Source organism: Molothrus ater, chromosome 18 (genome assembly GCF_012460135.2).
Source record: "Molothrus ater isolate BHLD 08-10-18 breed brown headed cowbird chromosome 18, BPBGC_Mater_1.1, whole genome shotgun sequence".
NCBI lineage: Eukaryota > Metazoa > Chordata > Aves > Passeriformes > Icteridae > Molothrus > Molothrus ater.
This window is the reverse complement of record NC_050495.2, coordinates 7302583-7328040: the sequence shown is the minus strand read 5'-3', so window position 1 is coordinate 7328040 and position 25458 is coordinate 7302583. Positions and strand designations below refer to the sequence as shown.

The 25458-nt window shown below is 39.5% G+C and overlaps 1 protein-coding gene across 1 annotated transcript; it reads left to right on the top strand.

The window, feature by feature from the left end:
• Nucleotides 1-5927: 5927 nt before the first annotated feature.
• On the top strand, nt 5928-25100 carry DGCR8 (DGCR8 microprocessor complex subunit). The gene is made up of 14 exons (XM_036393202.1): nt 5928-6035; nt 11690-12693; nt 13107-13269; nt 14427-14569; nt 15264-15546; nt 17052-17249; nt 17601-17702; nt 18266-18364; nt 18747-18829; nt 19603-19703; nt 20099-20205; nt 20416-20543; nt 20825-20938; nt 21275-25100. The coding sequence occupies exons 2-14, from the start codon at nt 11968-11970 to the stop codon at nt 21356-21358; spliced, it is 2331 nt and encodes a 776-aa protein (XP_036249095.1). The 5' UTR covers nt 5928-6035; nt 11690-11967; the 3' UTR covers nt 21359-25100.
• Nucleotides 25101-25458: the final 358 nt, after the last annotated feature.

Sequence of the window (25458 nt, the reverse complement as noted above, 5' to 3'; positions counted from 1 at the left end):
TTTCTTGGCATTAGTAGATTGTGCATTTTTGCACGTATATTTTTGTTCATTTGCCTGTAATTTGGTGTGATACAATGAAGTAAAATCTTTCATGCCATATTAATGATGAAGGAGCTGTAATTTAAGTTCTGTTTCTGGTACTTCATTCCATTTTAAGAGTGCTGTATTTTTTCTGGGTTTTTATGGTGTTGTGGGTATTTCCTAATTCTGTGCTATTGTATGGTTGTCTTATACAGGTAAGAAATTGGAAAATATTTGAAAGGTAGGAAAGAGAAAAATCAATGCTTCCTTGGGGAAATATGGAGCCTCAGAAAATTCTGCTGGAGGATGGGAATCCATGTTCAGCGTGGAAAAGGTCTGGATCTTTGGCAGACCTGAGACTCTCGTGTTACACTGCGTAGAGGCTGCATTAATGTTCTGCTGTACCGGCCCCTGCAGTGGAGGTGGAATTGTCTCATCTCCCTTGGAGTAGCTTAATAAAACACACCTGAACAGAGCAGAGGAGGAGTTGGGCCTTTGGTCCTCACTATGTTCAAAGCTTAATTGATATTTTTTGTTACAAATTAAATACATCAAACTATATAATAAGATAAAATGCTGATAAGACTTGGAACACAGTTTTTGTAATATTATAAGGAAATAAGTAATTTTGGAATGAATCTGTGAAATACTAAGCAGTAATAAGGCAATAATTAAAGTATCTCCCATTTCATTTTTAGCCTGTAGAACTTAATGCACATTTATGGCTTAGCAAGCATCCCTATTTATATGGAGTATTAGCTAGTAGGAGTTAGTTTTATTCCATTCAGATTGATGTAACAGGACATGGCTGATGTTCTTCATCTGATTCATTTTCTGCAGAGAAGTCTTGGTGATAGCTTCTGAGGATCTGGGAAATAGTCTTGACTTGGTGAAAATAGAATCAGTACTGCAATCAGCTGGAGAGGCATGAACTGTGAGAATTACAAAACCCATCAGTGTGACTCATGCTGCAAAATGTAGGTTAAGGTGAATGGAGTAAAGAAATGTTGAATATATTTCATATATATACATAAATTATCTCTGTAACATTGTGTATCGAGAACTTAGAAGCCGAATGAAAAAAAAACACAAGTATCATATTGCCATGCTTAAATTTACCATATCTTTTAAAACAGAAGACAAAAGCCTGAACTTGTGATCACAGATGAGGGAGAAGTTATAAATATTATAATATTAAGCAGGATAAGCAAAAATGACAATGCCTAAATCACACACAACATGAATGAGAAAAAAGCAATATCTCTGCTGATGCACATTAAATTTTTGTGTCTTTGTACTAGAAAGATAAATGGAGAAAAATAAATGAAAGCTAAATGCAGATTGGAAGATGGAGAAAGGGAGGGGAAAGCAGAGAACGCAGAATGATCTGGTTTGTGATCCTGTTCTCTTTGAGGCCTCTGAGAATGACAGTGCCCACTAAGGCACTCAGGTGCCTTCCAGCTTCCCTCTGGTGATGCAGGAGCATTTTCCATTGGTGTCTCACCTGACACAGAGCCAGCCCTGGTCAGTGACTTGCCAGACTGGCTAAACACATTGCTTCTGTGGAGAAAACCACATCACTTCTCAGATGTTAATTAACATATATTAAATAATAAACTGGAAAGTATATGGGGCCAGCAGTGTCTCTTCTTGTGGTACAACATTATAATTAGTACTCAATGATGGAGGTTTTGCCTCTGTTAAAGGAATGTACTCTTCCAAGAAAAAGGTGAATGAGAAAGCTATTTTCCTGTGCTCTCTCTGCTGTCAATAACCACTCAAAATAACTATGTAAAACCACATCTTAGCCAGATTCATTGTCCATCTCCTGTTTCCCCTGTCTCACTGGAATGACTGGCATTTAAGAGGAATTAACTCTCCTCTTAATTACAGATGGGTCTGCATTATCACCCTGCTTTGATTAGTGCCCTTACGTGGTTTTCCTGATTGTCCCTGTTCACTGTGCCTTGGCTCACATTTCAGGGCAGCCTCAGGTGCCAGGGTCTAGGCTGGTTTCAGATGGAACAGAACAGGTAAGTGTGCTTGAGGAATGCACCAAGTGTTCTCCAACAGGTAATGAGTTTAACCTGAGAAAAACTGCCTGAAATGCACCTCGTGTGAAGATTTTAATTCTCTGCACTGATTGTTTTGCTGCTTAAATCTTCATATGTTGGCCTGTGGTACTCCTAGATGTAGCATGTATAGGTGTGTTGTATCACTGTCTTTGCAATATGGCAGTTGCAAATTTTTGTTTTCTTTAGCAATATATTGTGCCAGTCAAATCTGAGCTCTCTCTTGTTGTAATGTGCATGAGTTTAAACTGGCAAAGCAATCCTGGGATGGCAGCTGCATTATAAACAACCCCAGCAGCACAACTGTGCTTTCAGAACTGTAATTTATTTGGCCTCTGTCAGGGAAAACAAAGGTTCTGACATTTATGGTTTTACTTATATAAGTGCAAATACACCTGGATTTTTGACAGCCAACGATTACACTCCTGATTCAGGTCTGTGTGCTGCCAGCAGTGCAGGGAGGAGTCCAGGCTGAGGGATTGCAGCAGCAGCTCCTTGGCTGTGGTTCACACCAAGTGTGTACAACCAAGTGTGCTTTGTTACCACAGCTTTGAGTTGCAAACAGCATGGTGTATGATGGCTCACAAGAAAAATTACTGTGCAGCAGCAGCTGGGGAGAAGCCAGAATGTCTGAAGGAGTTGTCAGTGCAATACTACCACAACTCTGTGGAGTGACTGAGGTTGACTTGCAGGGCTGTTTAACTGGTGGAGATGCACCATGTGCAAACAGCCACGGGGCCGACTCAGGGGATGTTTTTTCTTTTAAGTTTATAAAGAACAGATAAATATTGCCCATATCAGCACAGTGTTCTGACCTAGTTGGATGACAGGACCTATAGAAATCAAAGTTTGAAGACTACTATTCTGTCCCAGATATTATTTATTTTTCTCTAATATTCCCCCTAGATAAATGGAGTGTATTTAGGAATGCAGGACCTTCAGCCATAGAATAGGTTTGTTTTGTGTATGAAGAATAAGTAAGGAAAGCCTCAGTCACTGTAGGGTAGCACAAGCCCAGGTGCAACTGGTGCAGGTGCAATTGAACAGAATATTCCTTCTGCATGGCTTGTGCAGCCCAGTTTGTTATGTGAAGGTAACTTGGTTTTGGCCTTATTTTTTCTTTTTCTTGTTTTAACTTCCAGATTTCAATGTAAAGCTGTTACTTTTTATTTGACCACTTGGACATCATACCCCTCTTTAAGCAAACCTGTCTTTAGAAAAATGTCTGCATTATTGGGAAATTTCTGCCAGCCATGTGAAGCTTGGCTGAAGTATTTCCAACAGGAAAATCAGAAGTCAGATGTGATTCTGTAGAAAACACAATTTAGATTATGCTGAATCTGTGAATGGCAAGAGCAAGATTAGTAATTCTGTGGTATCCTTGAGCCAAAGAATCTGTCTACTTTGATTATTTTTTGTAACAATCAACTACCTCTTTTGACATTTGAGAACTGATCTGAGATTTCTTGCTCATGGGGTCCTTTTGACATCTTTCCATGGCTGTGAAGTGATGTCTGACAGATTAGATTGAGGAGAGCAGATTGCAGCAAAAGAAGTGAAAGACAAAGACATGTAATGCAAGCAAATACCAGTTTACCAATGCCCAAAAACATGTAAAAAGCTGCAGTGCAACTGAATTTAATGAAATAAAAGTAATGAAGACTGAGCAAAACTTGCCTTGCAGCAGCTTTTGCTGTTGGAACAGCACAGTATGTGCTGCAGTTACTGACATAGGAAGAATATGAAAAAGCCACTGGCTCCACCTAATTTTCATTCTGATGAATGCAGCCTGTGAACTTTACTGGGAAGCTCATGGTTTTGTCTTTATAGACTTGATGGCTGTATTTTGTGTTGACAGCAGCAGTTTCTGTCCAGCCTTCAATGTCTTGTATGTGAAAATCTCCTTGTCATTAGGAACTGGTTTTGTTGATAATGACACTTCATGGTACTGTGGTTAATCCTGATTGCACCATGCAGCTGGATCTGTACCCTTCTAATTCAAAAGTTGGAGATTTTTGTGCATGTTTGACAAGTCTTCCATCAGAAGTCCAGGTGACGAAAATTTTCAGGTGAATTTTGCACCTTATTAGAAAGAGCAGATGAGATCAGACCAGGTTTAATTCTCCAGGGGTCACATCAACCTTCTGGTTTAAAAATTTACCAAAATTTGAGCACTTTTTAAATGAAAACATTGTTTTGTTAATGGATTGTGATCCTTTTGTTTATTAAAAAAGTTAAAGTCTATTTCCTTGTAGTGTCAGTGTCTCAAAGAATCAGCTGTTGCACCATTATTGTAAGACATAGTATTATGATTCTCTGAGAACATATGCACAATGGAAAAATTAAAACTGTTTTGTTTTCATTTTGTAAGCACTGCAGGCATTTTGATTCTCCAACTCAATGCAAAAATCTGTGTGTGAGCCTCATCTGATCCTCACTGAAGCACTGCTGTTCATGTACATATAAAAAATTTAACCTGTTTTCTGAAATATGTGATTTCTTACTGCAGTAGTTCATTTATACAGTCACATAAATGGGATGCCAGTGTGTCACAATATTTGTATTTTTACAGTCCCTTTGAGAGGGACAATCTTCTATCCCAGTGTTAGCAATTTGAGGTCACCTGACACAGCAAATGCCAGCATCAACTCCAGCTGTTTACTTAATTGTGAGATCTTTTTCCTCAGCTTTGACAGTTAAAGTGTGACGTGAGTGGCTGTTTTGCAAACCGTGGGTGTTTATTAAATGCACATTCTGAAGTGGTTTGTTTTAGCATTAATAAAAGCAGTCGTAATTTAAAAATCACTAAAATAACGGCTTGAGCGCAGAAGCCTGTTGTGAAGAATTAAAAATTAGAAACTGCTTTTAGTGGAAACTGTTCAGTTTTTGAGGGCAGCTTGCAGTGATTTAAAGCAGTTTTGGTAACCTGATCTTTGTGTTGACACAGTACCATGATGTTATGTCCAAATTATCACCCTGTCATTACATGTGTTGGTGCAGTGAGACAAACACAAAGATGGAAAGACCTAACAGCAGTCTTCCGAGTAAGTTTTTCAAGTTTTATTAAAAATTATGTTTCATAGCAGTATTTAGGGACCTCAAAGACATGAGATCAGTGAAATACTGGAAGATTCTCATGTCCTGAAGTCACACATAAACAAGCACAAACATACTCTTGGTGACGAAACCAGGATGCATTATCATAATATTTTGTGTCTTATGTTGATTTCAAACCAGTGAAGAACAAAAGAAGTAACCGTATAAATAAGTGTATCAACAAAAGCTCTGTATTGCTCACAAATTATAAAATAATAGAGGAAATTAGGACAGCAAATGTTAACACTTTGGAAGTAATTTTATATAAATTATGTAAGGTATTTTCAATAATTATTTACTAATCCTGTCTAAACACAGCAGTCAGCTTTGGGACTTGTTCTGTGAGCTGCTTGGTACAGAGACCAGCAGAAATGGCCCTACTTTGATTTATCCTTTTTAAGTAAATCAGTCTTGTAGTAATGCAGTAGTTTTGCTGCTTAAAGATACAAAACAGCGTTTGCAGGGAAAAGGGGCTTTTTTTTTGTAGCGGGTCCGTATAGGGCGAAAAGGCCCGAGCGGTGTCCGCGCCACACAAAGGATCCGCCCGCCCCGCCATGGCCCGGGCCCGTAAGGGCGGGCGTATCTCGCGTTTCTATTGGCGGAACGCGGTGACAGGCACGGGGACGGACCAATAGCAGCTGGGATTTCAAATCGGTGACCGCGGACGCTGCGCACGCCATTGGCTCGGCGCGCGCGGGGTCCCGCCCGCGGGCAGCGGAGGGGCCCAGCGCAGGCGTTTAAAGATGGCGGCAGCGCGGAGTGTGGGACGGCGATCGTGAGGCGGCTGGACTCGCCCTCACCCGCAGCCCCGGCACAGGAGCGACGGGGCCGCCGGGCATGGCCCAGGTGGGTGCGGGCCCCGCGGGGTGACGGGCAGGGCGGGCCTGCGCGGGCACCAACTCCTCCGCCGCACAGGCCGCAGCGCCAGCGGGCCCGCCGCGCTCCTGCCGCCTGCCCGGAGCGGCCCCCGGGCGCGGAGCCCAGCGGAGCCTCTCCCCGAGCACCGACATCCCAGCGCGGGAGGCGCCGCCCTGCCCGGCCGGTATTGCCGTGCGGCGCTTCACCTGCGCCCGGCCTGAGCGGCCTCTGCTCAGAGCTGGGGTTTTGTTTTGTTCAAGATTTTTCTTTGGTTGTTTTGTGTTTTGGGGGACTTTTTTTTTCGTTTCCCTCCTACCCCCAGCCACCTCGGGATTGTGTTCGGGAAGGAAAGGCCGTGTCTGTGCCCTCGGCCCCCCCTGCTCGGGGGTGATGGGGAGCAGCGGCTGCGGCCGTGCCTCCGCTCCGGGTGTGTCTGGGGAGGGGAGGCCCGGGGGGCTTGTACGGGGCCCGGAGCGGGGCTCGGCCCCGCAGCACGGTCGGGAAGAAAAGGCTCCAGCGTGTGTGAGGGCACACAGGGACTTGTTCAGTTCTGGTCCATTGAAGGTAACGTGATGTCTCTATAACTCTCAGGATTCTTCTTAACGTGTTGTTTCTGTTAATAGCAAATTATCTCCTTCAGCCTCTGAAAGGTTAATTCTCGCAGCTTTCTTCATCTTTTTTTTTTTTTTTTTTCGTTGGAGACAGTTCGTTCTTTTTTACCTCCTTTCCTTAGGCTTCGGGTTTGTCTGCAAAGTTTGTTTGCCCGCTGAGACCTGGATATCCAGGCGTTGCTCGACCATAAACTGAACTTGGGTGAACACATTTAATTTCTTTATTCCGTTAGGTTGCGAGTTAAGGGTCTTGGAATTAGATCTTTTGTTTTGTGATTTGAGAGGTTGTTCTGTTTGGGTAATTAAACTTGGGGGCTCCTGTTTTTAATTCTGGATGAGAAGTTGGGTTGCTAGGCAGCTCCTTTTCATTATCAGGATTGTTTTGCTTTTTTAGAGAAAGAGAAGGGATTTTGGTTGCTTGTGTCTGTTGTTTTTCTTTTCAAGTAAGAAGCTTACATATGATGGGAAAGGAAGAGTATATTTTCTCTCTCCTAGGCTCTGATTTTCGCCTTCTGTAAATCAATTTGTTGTCTTACATAATTAATCAAGCCATCTAAACCTTGCCAGAAAACTGCTCAGGCTCTAAAAGCAACTGTTGTTTTGCCATTTCTGAGGATGGCTTTCCAAAATGATGTACTATGTTCGTTCTGAAATGGAATGAAGTGTTAAGAACTAGAGAAGTTCTTGAGCCTTGTCTGTATTTGTCACTGATAATGTTATTGTTGGGCTCTTGCTGCATTTTCTTAACTGGCCTTGGTGACTGACTTACACAAAGTGGTTGTTTCGTTCAGAATCTTTCTACACTAAAGCTGATAATGAGAAGAGCTGAGTTCTTACATGCAGTATTATCTTAAAGGATATTTTCTTTTGGTACTTTCTGTTCTGGTTTAAAGAAAATAAATCCAGTCTCTTCAGGTTTTGTTTTGGGTTTCTGGGTGGTTTTTTTTTTTAGCTGTGGTAACAAATAGGATTAACTTATTTCTAGAATTGTACGTGTTGAAAAGACACGGTAGGTATAATGAAGGTAGATGACTGTGAGTGGGGAATTACTTTGGCATGGGTTAATGGATCAGCACCTGAGTTGCCATTTGTGGCTGAAGGATGAGGAGGACTTTGTATTTGGTTAGCAAATAAGGACAATTTGCTCTGAGCCTTTTGGGGTCCACTGAATGTGAAGTAAGCAGTCTCTGGCACAGTTTCTTTTCAAAAGTGACTTTTTGAAGAGAGAATCTGTGGTATGCTGTTCACTGCTGCAGGTACGTGTATTTGTAAAGAAAATATGTTCTTTAATAAGTTCATTTCTAGACTGCTGACCTGCTGTAACTGAAAGGAATTTTTCTTTGGGTTTGGCCGATGATGGTTCCAAATTTTAACACTCTGGGTTTTTTCTGCCTTGAAAAAGGATACCCTTTGCTCTGTGTATTTCTCTCCCATCCCTTTTCTGTCTGACTGTGGGGATGGGCAGTGATACTTGCTAAACAAAGTTGGGGTTTTTTTGGTTTCTGCATTTAAAGGACATCTGTAAGACAACCAGGCTTAGATTACTCTGCTTTCTCTGGGACCTATGCAGTTTGCTATGTTACATTTATATGCCCCCCCCCCCCCCCCCCATATCTGCATTGTTTAGTTTACTTTGTGACATGAAACTTTTTAAAATTATCGGCTAAAATAAGAGTAAGCAGTTAAAAATGTGGACATTCCACGTGCTGGTGATGTGCAGAACATGAGCTGTGTTTGTACTGCCTGGTGCAGCTGCCAGTGGTGTTCTGTCACTTTGGAAGGAATCCTTATGGAAACTGTTATGGAACTCGGTGGAGCCTTGGAGAATTAAATGTTATTTCAGGGCAATTCAATGAAGGGTGACAATAGGAAACTGACTTATGTTACGCTGTAACTTGGTTTGCTGAGCTTTTTGTGTGTGGCTCTTATGTTCCCTTGTCTGAGGCCCCTTTGGCTGTTTGTAACCTACAAGCTCATGTAACTCATTTTGCCTTTTCTCCCTTTTGTCTTTTCAATACCTGGTAGCTCAGTGGTTTTGTTGCTTTGTTTTGTTTGTTTGGGTTTTTTTCCCAGCCCTGATAGAAAGGGCATATTGTAATGTCAGCTGGCAGGGAAGTAGATGGGAATTGGAGCTGAGTTCCACTGCTTCTGCCTTGCTTTTTGTGCTTCTAGGCAGGTATTGTAGTCCACTGGAACTGTACAGCTACTGTTACCTATAATCAAAGGAGAGAAAAACCCCTTGTTTTTTAGTGTTAGAATAGTAACAAACAGACCTTTCTTTGGAAGCTTTCAGGTGTCTGGTCATGATGGGCACACCTGGCACCAGATTTCTGCTATTACAGGGTTAATTAATTAGGCTATAACAGGTACATCCAGGAGGTTCAGTTGCCACAGTAACCCATCCCTGGGTCAGCCCCTTGGGGTTGGTCCAAGGGTTCTCTGCCTGCTTCTTATTATGTCTTATTGTAGGTCCCCTACTTAGAATAAGACTAAACAATATTCCAGGAATGTGTTTAGAAGGTCAGCTTATTGTTCTAAAATCTAAGGGAAAGGGTAGGAAAAGTACCAGAGTTAATTAAGGAGCTATATAACTATATAGTAGTAGTCTAGAGAGCTGCAAATATATGAAAAACTTATAAAAGGCAAAAATCTTTTTGGCATCACTACCAGACTGTTACCTTACCCTAGGGATGTGGCAGGTTCGTGGCTGGAAGTGGAAGAAGCTCATTTGAACCCATCTTGGTGTAGTACTTCCTGACCCAGTGTGTGCTGAGGAGCAGGCAACCCTGGCTGTGATTTGCTGTTCATCATTCAGCCATTCATGGTTTCACAGCCAGCAAGAAAGGGAGACAACAAGAACAGAATTGTTACCAGTGCTTGAATAGAATAACAAGGCATCTTTCCTGCAAAGAGCAGAGGTGCTGTGTCAGTGAACTACCCAAGCTGGGCAGGTAAAGGTTAAGTTCTGTTTTGACATTGGTATGGCTAAAAGACTTCAGCATAGGAACAGGACGTGTATCGGGGTCTGGAAGTGGCATTCACCATCATGTCTTAGCCTTGTCAAAGAGAAATCTTTCTTGTTGGACCTGGGAGCTCCTTGAACACAAGGGAAGGTTTTGCTCTTTGAAATTGTAGAATGCTGACTTCAGTATTCCATTTCTGTGGGAATTCTGCTTGCTCTTTTCAAGAGTCTTCTAAAGACTCTTTAAGATGGAAAAATTAGATGACTTAGGCATTTAGTTTCCAGGAGTTACTGAACTCATGCTGTGACTTTGGATTCTTTTGTTCAGAATTAAGACACTGATGATTTACTGTGAAGAATTTAATAATTTGTCATTCACTTTTTTTTTTTTTTACTTTTTAAATCTGAAGGTGAGGAAATTTATAGACAAATTTATCTAGGGGTGTTCTCTACATTATACATTCCAGAACCTGTTGGAAGATGAAGGAATTGGTCATTGTATTGAGATAATCTTGTAGGATAGAATGGAATTAGATATGTGGAATTGTCTTACTGGTGAATGAGCCATTTACCAATCTGAGAATGAATGTGTTGGTATCAGAGAAGATGGGATTATTTTAGAGTTCTTACCACTTTTTTTCCTTAGCAATTACATAGTGTATGTCAAACTCAGCGTGTTGGATGTGTCACAATTTTGAGAAGGTTTAAAAAACCCTACACACATCAAAAAAACACCACAAAGTATGAATTCCTCTGCTGCCCCAGCAAAACTTGCTTTGTTGCCATATTAGAGTTTGCTCTATATTATGCTTTCTTCCAGCTTCCAGGTAGGTAACTTCTGTATATTGCTGAATTTTAATTGATCCCATTACAACTTCTGATTCCCAGCTTTGTGCCTTGCCCCAGTTGGTGTTTGGCTATTGCTGTTGGTTTGTTCTGCCTGGGCTGGCATAAAGAGACATGAGAGAATTACCCTTGGTTTCTCTAAGTCCCTCATGACAACCCAGACCTTCTGCCCTGTTGCCTTCCATGTCACACATGAGAGATCTTGGAGCTCGTCTTTCCAAAATACTTGGGAAGACTCTGCTAGCTGGGAGTACCTTAAACAGATTTATGCAGCTGTCTGCCTGGGGCAGAGTGGCAGTGCTTCATTTCTAGCTTGTAGGAAGATCTAAACCCAGTTTGGGCTGGCATGGAGGAACTTGGAGAAACCAAAATAAGCAGGTAAGAAATGATCCTTCTTGTCCCCAGGTGCTCATGGTCCTGCAGAGATGACAAAAGTATAATTGAAGAAGCCATCATAGACATGGTAGAAAGAACCACCTAATGTGAAAAATAAGCCTTAAACAAACACTCCCCATGCCCTGCAAAATTTCCTAGAGGAATTGAATACTTTTTCCAGGTTAAATTTCCTAAAACATTGGCTTCTAAATAGCTTCCAAAATTAATTTGAACTTTAATGCTGTGTATCTGAACCTGAATTCCTTGGACATAACGAATAAGTAGTTCCATAATAGTACAAAATACAAGATCAAATGTCTAATATCTGGTTATCTAGAGAGTAATTTTCTGTGATATTTTAGTAAATTGTGAGATTTCAGAAGTAGCTGATAACTTAAATTTTGAAAAGCCATGACCATAGTCTTTAAAATCTTGTTGGTTTTGCAGATTGTCTTAAACTGTAAGCTAGTTATCCTTTCTGCTGTGTGGGTAAGTATGGCTTGAATACCAGCTTGTTTCAGATTGTGGGAGAATTTCCCCAAAATGCAGTTTTTAGTCTGTCATGCTTAATGCCCTGCCTGCTAACCAAGCAGAGATAATCAACTAATCATAAAGGCAACTGTGTTAGTCAATTCTTGTGCTGGTGTACAGCTTGAGCAATAAAACCACTCTAGTTTTGGCCTCATTCAAGATGGTATCTGGGTACCCTGCTTTTCTCACTGTAAAAGTGTCACTCTTCTACTTGAAATTTATGCTAGAAGAGTGACAGGTGTTCTTTCTGCTTGGGATACCATTTCCATTTCCTTCCTCTGACAATTTGTTTTGTTTTCTTTTGTTTCCTCTTGTAGGTTGAAAGAAGAAAAGGAGACAAGCTTGTCCAGTGAAGATGCACTCTTAGTCTTCAGCTATTTAAGCTGAATGCATTGTGATTTCCAATAATTGAGACAGTGATTCTGAAAGCTGTCTACATTAATGAAAAGAACAATGTAGTCAGCTTAACTGAATCATCAGTGTTGCATATTGAATAGGACATGATAAACCAATCCTGATGGACTTATGCATGTTAGGAATATAGGGATAAACATTGATTAAAGCATTGTTTTTTTTAAAAAAAGTAGTTTTAAAAATGGAGAACTATGAAAATGTACCACCCCTCCCTAAAGAACCTGCAAGAGAAATGAATGTGGAGAATGTCCCTTGTCGGCCACCTCTGCCGCCCAACGAACAGCCTCCACCGCCTCCCCTGCAAACGTCCAGTGACGCAGAGGTAATGGACGTTGGCTCTGGTGGTGATGGACAGTCAGAAACCCCTGCTGGGGACACGCACAGTCTCTGCAGAACACAGCAGCTGCTCACAAAGGGATCTGCCTGCTACAAAAGTCGTCTTCTCATAGACCCCAACAGTAGCGACCAAAGCCCCAGAACTGCTCGTCACGCACCGTCAGTTCGAAAGTTCACCCCAGATCTTAAGTTACTGAAGGATGTGAAGATTAGTGTTAGCTTTACAGAAAGCTGCAAAAGCAAAGATAGGAAAGTTCTGTACACTGGAGTTGAGCAGGATTATAAGGCAGATACGGAGTTTGGTATTAATAATGTCAATGGGGATTTGCATGTGTGTCCTTTCGGTGGTAGTAATGGTAAAGCTGCAGGGATAGGGGGTGAAAGTGATGACAAGAAGGATGATGAAAATGATATTGATCAGGAAAAGAGAGTGGAATTTGCAGTTCTGGATGAGCTAGAAGACTTTACCGACAATTTGATGGAAATAGATGAAGAAGGAGGAGGGTTCACATCTAAAGCAATCGTTCAAAGAGATAAAGTGGATGAAGAAACCTTGAATTTCTCCTATGAGGTAAGTAAATCCACAGGTCTTTGCTGGGTAAGAGGTTTCCAAGTGGCTAGGAAAAAATATGCAAGGAATAAGCTCTTCTAGAAGTGTGTAGTACATGAGTCAAAACCACAGAATTTTTAGAGACGGACCTTTGGCTGAGAAACTGTAAACTATTTTAGTCAAACTTCTGAGTTGTGTTGCAGCTGCTATAGTTTTCTGTAAAAACAGCCTTTAAAAGTCTTCTCACACAATTGCAGTTCATTTTATCATCACAAACTTATTTTCTTATTTTTCAGTCTTTTTACTGGAATCACTGGAAATTTCTAGTTTCTGTCTGTGTGGAAGTGCATATTAAAAATGTCTGCTTTCTCTTTGCAAGGGAAAAGGGAGGTTGGTAGGCCCAGAAGGACAGTGTCTGATGAAGTCTCTTTCAGGATGACTTTGATAATGATGTGGATGCTCTGCTGGAAGAGGGTCTTCGAGCACCCAAAACCAGGAGACTGGATAATGAGAAATACGGTGGTGAAAGTGATCACCAGTCTGATGGAGAGACAAGTGTGCAGCCAATGATGACCAAAATTAAAACTGTGCTGAAGAGTAAGTTCATGTGCATTTAATAAATAACTGTGGGTCCTGTTCATGGCTTGTGTCTGTAGAACAAAAGTTTACCCACAAGCAGAGTGTGAGACAGCAGTTTGTGTGAAATTGTTGATGTGTTGGAGAATTTTATTGTTGGGAGGCTTCTTATTGTGGGATATGATTTTTCACGTTCTTAAACGGTGAATTTGACTTTTGCTTTTGATCTATTGTATGTAATAAGAATATGTTTTAGTCTGTGGATTTGTGTAAAATAGTGAGGTGAACAAGGGTGATCTGGGGCTTTTGTCTCTGGACATTCTGGCCTTTTTCCTGCTTCAGTTACACAACCTCTGCTGGTGAAACTTGCCCCATGTGAGGTCTCCAGGAATGCAATCTAGGTTAAATATAATAACTTGAAAAGTCAGTGGCCTACATTTATCCAATTTCATTGTGTTAGAAACTGCTAATAAAGAAAATCTGAGAACACAAACCCTGTCCAGAAAAATGCAATGGAAAATATTCTGAATTAGAACTAAAACTTAAACATGTACTAGAGAAGTACTATTTTACAGGTACTTTACAGCTTCAGTGTATTCTGAAATAAAAAACCAAATCACTTTTTGCTTCAAAATTGTATAGTAACAGAGGATTGCCTGGAAACTTCCAGCAAAGACAAATAGTCTCTGATTTGTGATTTAGAGAGACATGAGACCTTGGCTTAGTGATGAGCCCTTTGCTGGCACTTTGGGTCTGTGGAACTGGTGGTATTTCGATGCAAATTTATTCCTGAGTGCCAGGAATAATGGAAAATGAAGTTGTTTCTGAAGCAACTATGACTTTTCCAGTAAATACTTTCCAGTGTGCTTGTGGTAAGTATAAAAAGACTAAAGAAAAGAGAATTCAGTGATGAAACAAACAAATCAGTCTATATAAAAATTATTGCTGCTATTGCCTTTAGTTGAGAACATCGTGGAATCTGTAATTTTGCAGGATTTAGTCTGGGTTAGAGGCATATACCTTGTTATTAAAACAATGTCTCTCTACAAAACATTATTAATCTTGTTTCAGTGCCTTTTTATGCTTTGGGACAGAAAAAGCAATAAATAAAAACCTGGATTTTATTTCTATTCTTCTAAGCAGTCTATCCAAGTTTAAAGCCATTATTTGCTTTAAAGGTCGTGGCCGCCCTCCTACAGAGCCTTTGCCAGATGGATGGATCATGACATTCCATAATTCAGGCATTCCTGTATATCTGCACAGAGAATCTAGAGTTGTTACCTGGTCTAGACCTTATTTTTTGGGAACAGGAAGCATAAGGGTGAGAGCTGTCAATTTTTTAAATACTTAACTAAGATTTAAAAAATTAGATATATTCCTGAAAGCCATTGAATATTTTTGTGCTTTGACAGGTTTGTTTTCAGTGTTTGAATTAAGATCCTTGAAAAATAAAGTATTTTGTGTTTGGAAATCTGATACAATTTTTCTTAGGTGCTTTGCTTTACTGTTTGGACAGTTAAAGTGAATGAGATTATCTTGTTTGATGCCTTCACTTTCCTAGTGTGGCTGCAGAATTGGGGGTTTATTGCACTATGACATATATCTAGGGATCATTTATTTGTAGCTATAAATTAGCCTGACCTGTGGCTTATGGTCCACGTTTACAGAAGTAAGGATATGACATTCTTGCAGCCAAGGAATCTGCAGAAATTGGATTTAATGCCGTGGGCCCATGCCTCGGGAAAGCTCAGTGGATTTTATGAAAGCATGCAGTATTTGCATGACAGATTGTAGTGGAGCCAAAGCAGCAGGACTGTGTCAGCGTCACCCAGTGTGAAGGTCCCCCAGGAGTGGCCCTGCTCAGCTCTTGAGTTAGAATGACTTCACTGACCCAAGAGGAGCTTGAGCCTAGACTGAATACAAATAGCTTCCATCTTGCTTGCATCTTTTGGGTTTGAGTTTTGCTTTTGGTGACTTTGAGATACTGAAACCTTCTGTATTATTTATATTTGCAGAAACATGATCCTCCCCTTAGTAGCATTCCCTGCTTTCATTACAAAAAAATGAAGGAAAATGAGGAAAGGGAACAAAACAATGACATAACCCCAAATGGAGAAGTATCACCTGTAAAGCATCTAGATAAATCCTCAGAACTGGACTGCCAAACAGAAGAACCAGATTCCACTGCTGCTGATTCTGGGCCTTTAGATGACAAAGATCCCTCTGGGGGAGATGCAGCACAAGGAGCTTTGGGACAAGTTAAGGCCAAAGTTGAAGTATGTAAAGATGAATCTGTAGGTATGTATGGGAAGTAGTCTTTTCTTGACTTGAGTTGGGGTAATGGCATTTGAAAAGTTTTATTCCAGACTTGGCTGCTGAATTATAATCTTTCCTGAAACCCTAAGAGTCCACATGGAAAGGTTTTACACAGAAAAAGTGAATATTTTGGTAGTTTAGTCCTGTAGACTTTATCTCAACATAAGAATCAGTTATGTCAGTGTGTTCATTTGCTTTTGTCAAATGTGTTTGTGTGACTTCCTCAAGTAGGAAGCACTCTGTATTGGCTGAGTTATATCTGTTTTCAGGATGAGCTCTTAAGAGAAATGGTGTAGTTAAAGTGTATTTCTGTATTTGCACAAGTCTAGCAGACTTAAGTCATGCAAATATAATTGCACTCATACAGAGGGGTGTGATGCTTCATTATTTTATTTATACAAATCTGATAGCCTCTACACAAAAAGTTGTCCAAAGAAATTATGCCAAAATCACCACCCAATGGAGAGGAACTTGAAGAGGAAGCTCATGTGTGAATTTATCAAATCTTATCACATCTGCATACCCAAGAATCCCATCCATTGCTGCTGCTCATAGTATTGGTATGGGTCACAGGCTGCCATTTGTCTTTGTAGTGCTCAGACATAAAACTTGTCATTGTGTGTATTGTGTCCAGTCCAAAAACCATGCCAAAACATGTAATAAAACCCCCAAATTATCAATATTTAGCTGCAAAATTCAAGCCAGGAAGCACTTACTTTTCCACATGAAGTTCACCTGTCTATCTCTCTCTTTAAATAGGATCTGTTGTGTATTACTGAAAAAGATACTGAGTGATGGAGTATAAGTGTGACTTGCATTTGGAGTTCCTTGTGGAAGGAAACAATACCAACAGCTTGCTTTTGTTTGTTTACATCTGTGGATGCTACTCTTTATTTTTGCTGATTATATTTGCAGACTATCCTATAAAGGAGAGAAGCAGCTGTACTGAAAGGGAGCAGTGTTTTAGTACTCTGTATGTGAATTTAATGTGTTAAATTCTGCATAGAGGCTGCAAACACCCATGGAGTTCATGGAACATCACTGTACAGTGTTTAATGGTACACTACATAGTAGGCAGGCAGCAGCAGTTGGGTTTGGCTTCGGGAACTGAGGCTGAAAGCACAACTGCTGTGCTCACTGTGTACCTTGCTTTAGGTAAAGGGAAGGTGATTGGATGTTCAAGCAGACCAGTTACTGGTGTTTTGTTGCAAATTGTGTTGGGTATTAATGCTGGTTAGGGATTAGGAAAATCATCAAGTGACAGAATAAAATGCTGTTTTGTTTTATTTTTTGTCTGGTTTGCACTAACATTTTGCATTTAATATAATAGGAGAACTTAAAATGACTTCTATTAGTCTAAAACTGCATCTTAACCTTTTGCTCCAAGTCTAAGAAAATAATTACAGCTTGTTTACAACAGTGGAAATAGAGAACTTAGTGCTTGTTCAGTGGTGAAGCAGAGAGAGTGACTTGGTGGTGTTTCTCAGATCTGGAGGATTTCAGACGCTACCTGGAGAAGCGTTTTGACTTTGAGCAAGTGACTGTGAAGAAGTTCCGCACCTGGGCCGAGCGGCGCCAGTTCAACCGGGAGATGAAGCGCAAGCAGGCCGAGTCCGAGCGGCCCATCCTGCCGGCCAACCAGAAACTCATCACCCTCTCTGTGCAGGATGCACCCATCAAGAAAGGTGAGCTGCTCTGGCTCCAGGTCACACACGCTGTGTTGAAGCCTAATTCAGCTCTAAGCTTGACTGAAAATAAAAAAAATCCTGTAATGAGTCCCCTTAATTCCTGATCCAGTATTTTGCCCATCGTATATTACACAGGAAAGGAAAAATATTGTCAAAATATACTTTCTATTCTAAAGACTAATTTCTAAACAAAGATATTTTTATTTAAGGTTACAGTCCTGGTAAGTAATGACTACCTTCAGCTCTTGTTACTGCTGAGTGTTGCTCAGTATTGATTTCTTTGTAACAAATTATCTTTCAAAGACTGGAACTAATGAGCTTCTTCCCTTCTTCCTGTCTTTTTTGCAGAGTTTGTCATTAATCCCAATGGGAAGTCTGAAGTTTGCATCTTGCATGAATATATGCAACGAGTCCTAAAGGTTCGCCCTGTTTACAATTTCTTTGAATGTGGTAAGTCTGTTTCCTTCAACAACTCTATCCCGGTCTTGATGTTTAATCAAGAATCCAAAGATGTTGTGTAGATGAAAAACAGAACTGGAATCAGGTTAATATTGGGGTATTTCTCCCTAAGCGGTATAATGTATGTTCCATTAATTCTTGCTTTTCCTTTTTATTTGGGTTTTTTTTGAAGGTACCTTATAAATATTCAGAATTATGCTATTCCTGTATATGCAGTATATAATACAACTGAAATTTCTGTATCAGAGTGTGTAGCTGTTGTATTCACACCATGATGCAAAAAATTTGGAATTAGTATTTAAGTATTTAAGTGGCAGATTACCAGTGGTCTCTTCAAATATTTTAAGTTCTTTATTTGGAAGATTGAAGTATATGGTGGTAAGTCTGTTAATGGAAAACTCTGTTAGTTAAACAGTTTTTCAGTCTTCATGAAGAATAAACCATGTTCATCCCTCTTGAAGCTGAAATGAAGAAAACAAATCTTGATAGTGGTGATATTTCATGTATGTCAGGAGTTCCAAAAAGCTTTCTTTACTTTCCTCCTCCATTTCCAGAGAACCCAAGTGAACCTTTTGGAGCCTCAGTGATTATTGATGGAGTAACCTATGGGGCAGGAACTGCCAGCAGCAAAAAACTTGCCAAGAATAAAGCTGGTAACTTATTTTTCTTTCTCAGTAGTAACTGCTGAATAGTTTCTGTTTGCTTTTTTGTACCATTCTGGGGTTCCAGGGGCCATAGTGATTCAGTACTGGGGTTTGGCTGTAAGAGCTAGGGGGTGATAATAACTCTTAATTTTTGGTCTTAAAGGTTCTATGTCACCTCTAAAATGAGACTAGAATATTTTTCCTTTTGTAGGCACTTTTAAAAAGTAGTTTCTTCTTATTTTAATTAGTTATCAAGCTGAACTAGTAAATTTTTTTCCCTTGAAAAGTGTAAAGAATAAATTACTTACCAGAAGAAAATGCCTGACAATTTTTAGGTGAGATGTTTTTGTTTAAAATAAACCTAATCAAGATGTTTAATCACTTTCTGCAGCTCGAGCTACACTGGAAATCCTTATTCCTGACTTTGTTAAACAGACCTCGGAGGAGAAGCCCAAAGACAGTCAAGAACTTGAGGTACTGAGCTCATGCTTCCTGGCTGGCATCATTTGAGTTTGTTTTTAAAACGTTGCACAGTTAATATCAGAAACATTACTGAAAATTAGTAAGATTGTTTTCTCAGTCAAATGGAAGTGTAAAATCCTCCATTTAGAGCAAGACTTAGGGCAAAGAGATTACGTTGTTTTTTTCTATTGGAATAGAACAGAAAATTCGCTCTGATGCAGAGAACTGGTTCTTTATTGACCAACAGGTCACTTACTGAACACCTGAGATGTCCCAAGGCACCAGGCTGCCCGTGCTGCCCTGCCTGTACAGGAGTTGTTTGTACCCTTGCTTTAACTTAGAACTGTATTGTATGCCCTGCACTACTGAAATGGTCATTAAGAAAATGCAGACAATTTTTTCTATTCTTTTAAATAAAATACCAAATGTGCCAATAGCTCTTCTGTTCTCTTTTAGTAAACCACAGCATTTTGGTAAATAAAGTTTCATAATTTGCCAAAATAACCTTGTCCTGAGGGAGAAATGATGATAATTCATAAGATTATCATTTTTATGTACATATTGAATGTAAGATTGGAGTTAAAATTTCTCTCTGCAAATGTTTGATTAGTGTGACAGTTTTAATGATGTTGCTTTTAACCCATTATGGATTTAAAACCACTTTTAAAGTGCTAAGCACAGAGCAACAGAACTGGTTTAATGTAGCCAAGGAGAAGTTAGGTTTAAGGCCAGTATTAGGGTTTTACTTGGACAAAGCACAATAACCCTTTTCAATTCCTTTGCAGTATTTTAACCATATCAGTATTGAGGACTCACGGGTATATGAACTCACCAGTAAAGCTGGACTCTTGTCTCCATATCAGATTCTCCATGAGTGCCTTAAAAGGTAAAGCTGCAGCGTGGGGACCATGTGTGGTGTGAGGTGTTGGCTCAGGAGCCACTGCTGCTGTTTGTCAGGGACCCTGCCTGAGCCTCAGAGACACGTGCTGGGGGCTGACCTAGTTCATGCTGAGTCCTCTTTAATTCACATTTGCTGCTCGTGCCTCTTTGGAGATCAGGATGGAGTTGTTGGACAAATGTATTTTATTTTCTCTCATACAGGGTTGCTTTGTCATGTAACTCAATTTGCTGATGTAAAAAAATCTTTGTTAATTAATGCATAGACATTTATTATTAATAGATCTTATTTCATTGCAATGACTGTCCAAGATGATAACTGCACCCACTTCACTTGTTTATAGTTTTACTTAGTATGTGATCTTGATTGTGTTTGTGCTTAAGAAACCACGGAATGGGTGACACATCCATAAAGTTTGAAGTGATTCCTGGGAAAAATCAGAAGAGTGAATATGTCATGACTTGTGGCAAGCACACAGTGCGAGGCTGGTGTAAGTACAGTAACTGGTGTGGTGTGGGAATCTCCTCTTCTCTCTTCTGTTCTCCTTTGCTGTCCATTCTGAGGGTGCTTGTTCAGAGCCTGTTGTGTGCTTGTCGTGCTCTTCTCTGGTGTCTCAGTTCGTGACTAACTCAGGTGAATATTTGTGGCTATCATCACATAATGTGCTGGTATTGACACATTTCCATGGTTACTTTTACAGGCAAAAATAAAAGAGTAGGGAAGCAATTGGCTTCTCAGAAAATCCTTCAGCTACTGCATCCACACGTGAAAAATTGGGGCTCTCTCTTGCGAATGTATGGCAGAGAGAATAGCAAGCTGGTTAAACAGGTGAGCTGGCCTTTCTCTGAGTATAACCTACCCTGGGGCTGGAGTTTTGCTTCTGGATTTCTAAATTAAGTTACAACAAAACTTTAAGGTGCCTGGATTTCATTGACAGTAATAATTGTGTTAATCTTGCATCTCCCATGTCAAAATTAAAGAACCTATTTAACTAACTCATGGAAGTAGATGTTCCTACTTAAGGAAGTAAACTAACTACAGACTAAACTATAGAAATAAAACAGACTAAACTTTGCTCCACATTAATTTTTTTTGATTCTGTTGAATAGGAAACCTCTGACAGAAGTGTGATAGAACTTCAGCAGTATGCCAAAAAGAACAAGCCAAATCTGCACATCCTGAACAAGTTACAGGAAGAAATGAAAAAACTGGCACAGGAAAGAGTGAGTATATATTCTGATATATTTACAAACTGCATGGATGTCATGGGTCAGGTGTACCAATGATCAGGGTTTTTTTGCTTATTTTACACAGTATTTGAAGTAAAGAGAGCTCTTCAAAATTTGACTGGGGTCTGCTTCTGTGGAGATTGTCATGCTGGCTTTTAAAGTGGCTCATAACTTGATTGTACCTACTTCTGTACATTCATTTTTAACATCAGCCCTAGTCAGCCTCTTGCAACAACTGACATCTTTGGCTAAAATGGTTCAGAATTTTAACTGTTTTATGATTCTGTTCTCTTTATGACTGTGTGGTGGGGGCTGTTTTGTATTTTTTAGGAGGAAACCCGAAAGAAACCCAAGATGACAATAGTGGAATCAGCTCAACCTGGTAGTGAACCTCTCTGTACTGTTGATGTTTAATGAGAACATGTGCAAGTGGGGAGCAATAACACAAATGGAGGAACTAGATTTTCAACAATTATTTAAGAATTGTTTGCTGCAGAATGCAAGATAACTTTTAAAATCCAAGCTGCTTCAGTTATGCATTGTTCGTTTTGCATCATCAGGGCAATATTACTTTTTCCTAGTTTCTTTTTCTTTGGTTTTTTTTCCTTGTTTAATACCTCTGAGATATGTACGTTTAAAGAACTGATCATAAAGATCTCTACTGGGGCAAATGCACAGAGGACAGGCATGTTCACACAGGATAAAACCAATCAAGCACTTTCTCCTGGAAAGCCATCCATGTTGTTTGGAATGGATGTATTTTAAGTATGAAATTCAGAATATCTATGTACAGGTTGAAGCTGATATATATATATACACATTCATATATATGTATATATAAAAGAAGTATATGTACATCTTCTTGTATGAACATGCCTAGAACTATTTTTGTGAAAAGTTTTGTTGCATTTCAGCACATAATAATATGCACTGATAAGACACTTTGGTGACAAATACAGGAAAGTGATGAGCAATGTTTCTAATGCCATAGGATTAGGCCAGTAATGCTGTTTCTTTTTGTCTTGTTTCTTGTCTCCTGCCAGGCTTAGTTATTTGAGATTAGAGGATGCAGATTTTGTATTACTTGAAAAGAACAAGAATACCTGGTAGTGTTAAGAGTAACAGGTTGGAGACTCAAAATTACTGGGGTTTATTTTCAATGAAAAGAGCCTGTGTTAGTTTACAGATCAGTTGAACAGGGAAAATATGGCCCCACTTACATGATTAAAGTAAAAATTGTAATTTGAAAAGCTGTTTTCAAAGCTTGGAGCCAAAATGCAGCTGATGATGGTTGATAGTCTGATAATATTTTGCCAATGACTTTCCACTCCCTTTTCCCAGCAATAAAACAATTTCTCATTTGTTTGGCGTCAGATTGCATCTGACTTGATCAGTTAAGTCTTAATTAATTTGCACCATAAAAGCAAGGACTTTAGAAAAAAAATCAACACAACCCTTAAGTCTGACTGCAGCAATTTAGATTTTTAACAAGTTTTTGTTTTTACTTTTTTAATTACATTTTTAGTTTTTAAAGAAAGCGTGTAACTTCTGCAATGAAAATTAGAATGTAGATTTGGAATATGACATAGAGTAATAAGTAGAATGAGACCATAACCGGTTATACTCATAAATAAGAAAATCACAAATATGCAACTACTCTTGAAATACAATCCTGGCAAACAGGCAGTACTCACTGTGTCATCTGAGGCTTTGTTAAGCCAAGCACAATAGAAATGGTGTGGCTGTGTGAAAGCCCTGCTCCAGGGGGTTCCGTTCTTCACACGGGCTGCTCTGGGTGACTGCAGGAACTCTGCTCCTGCAACCGTTCTTGGTTTGGTCTTAAAGAACAGAGCGAGAGCCAAGCTGGGGCAGGGCTGCAGTGACTCAGCCAGGAGCTGCACTGCTCCACTTCTACACTCCTTCTGCTCCTGTTGGGAATGAAAGGTCAGTTCTCTGTACCTGCTGCAGCTCCTGGTACTTACATTGACAGGGATCTGGGGGCTTGAGGGGTTTTTTTCTTTTGTTTTGTTTTTATTCTGATTTTGGTGTGGTTTTGTTTTTTAATTTACCATGTTACATAGGGAGTGCTGCATTATATTGAATTTAGTGCCTACTGGATTTTAAAAATGTTGGCATCAGTATTGTAAGACCTCCTTTTAACATCACACATTACTTTGGAAATACGTGGATTTTAATTTATATTTCGAACTAGTGTTCTCTAATGTTCATATAATGTTAGAGGTTAAACAGGAGAAGTCATGGAGTCTTACCTGTTTCTGTGTTTAAGTGATATGCTTGGAGGTCTCTGCAAATATGAATCCACACATTTTTTATTATTCTATTTAGCTTTTTAGTTCCATGAGTTGTAATCCTGTTACAACAGGATACGGGTAGTTGGAAGACAATATATAAACTATTATTTAAAGAAGTGGCCTGTCTAAAAAAAAAAGAAAAAATACACAAAAAAAACACTGCCTCTGCTTTTTTTTTTTTTTGTATAGCTTTAATGAATCTCCATCTTTTGAAGGGTATATAATATTGGTGCAGTAGTGACAAGCAGCGATTGCTGTTTGTCTCTTTTCATTGTTTTTATTGGGACTTTTCTGTTTTCATAAGGACAGGGCTTTTACCTTCTATGCCTAAATGTATTACTCTTAGATAGGTTTTATTTCAGCTTGTGTTTTCAGCGGAAAAATCTGTACTTGGATGGCACTGTAAAAGACAAATCACCCTTGTAGATCTTTTTATTTTTCTGAAATCAGAATGTCAATGCATTTGCAGGTCACCTGCAGAATATCCATAGATGCCTCACTTACCAATTTGTTTTCATTAATTTTAAGAGGATTGCTGTATTACCTCAGTCTGCCACTATCAGAATCACAAGGTGACCATTGCCCTTAATTAAAACATCCAGAGATTTCATTGTGAACCAAAGCCTAGAACGTATATTATGCATTCTAAACAAAAACAAACGTAAAAAGATGGTATTAGACCTTGCTGCAGCCTTTAACTGGAGAGATGTCCAGAAAATAGCGCAATAACTGCTGGAACAAACAATGTAACTGCTGTTATGTCATTGTGAAGTATTCTTGTGTTTTAATGTTTACTATTGTTTGGAGTGTAACAGTCTTGCATTTGCACATAAGCACGAGCTGCTGTGATAGAGGATAGACCATTGCATTAACTTCAGCTTCTGCATGAACACTTACAGTGTGATTCAAGATGTATCCTAAACTTGTCTTGTAACTCTTGTGTGTTTTCTAGGTGATCGGCTGTAAAGGTTTAGATCTGATTGTATGAATGCATAAAACTGCTGCTTTTGTCACTGATACTTGTTATTTATCCCTTCTATATCCAGGGGAAGATGGGTATTTTTATAGGGATGGAGTGTATTTTTAAGAACTGTTCCATCCTTTGGGGATTAGACAGATTTTGCTTTGCATATTATGTGCTTCTCGACAAAAGTGTGATATACTGACTTTAAGGATTAAATTTGTGTGCATTCAAATCTTCATGGTACTGACGGAAAACTTACTGTGACTAGTCAGATGCTACCTACTGAAACACCAGTCATCAGCTTTTTTAAACATATTTATTAGACAAAACTGAATTAGTTGGGTACTCAGAACTTTGGAAAGACTATTATGCATAAACTTAACTGTTGTATGTAAACTTCCATTCTCCTGTGATGCTGTTAGGCTTTATACAAATAATATTTGTAACGTCCAAGTATTTAAAAGCATCATGATTATCTTATTAATTCACTAAACCGTACTTTGGTTCTGGAGTGGAATTCAGGAAGTGATAGCCTCCTAACTTTGTGGGAAGAAATGTGAAGTGCAAGAAGCCATGCTGTTATTAACCAAATAAAATTTTCGGCGACAGTATTTCAATGTGTATCTGAGAACATGGGAAAACAAAGCAAAGTTCATCCTTATGGCCCCAGCAGGTAACAATGGTTGCTGTTTCGAGTTGTGTTGGGTGCAGTTGCTTGGTGCCAGTGCTAAATTGGTACAACTACAAAGCCTCATTTTCACTGAGCCTCTGCTTGCTTTTTTTCTGCACAATCATGTAATCCTCTGTGTTCGGTCTTTGAGTACTACATGTGTATTTTTCAGACAATTAGTTTCGAGCAATAAAGTTTGATATTATAAAATGTGCCAGTGTGATCAGTATTATGGTAGTGTAAGCATATATAGAGAAAGGAACTCTTATTCTTCAAGTCCTCTAGGTATTTTTAAAGAGAAATTAGATCAGTGCAGCCTCATTGATTATGGAAATACTCAATCACTTTTTTGGTGAGGAATTGAATGTTTACATGTGTATAAACACTTGCATGAATGAAGTTACCTTTTTTGAATTGGGATTTGTATTTTTACTTAAACCATGGCAAGGCTGGAAATGTTCCAACTCAAAGTGCTGGTTTTTGGTACCTGTTGGGTGCAGGTACCAAACACTGGAAAGGTCTGGTATCAGCAGTGCAGTGTAAGGTGCTGCTGTTGGCACAGCTCAGT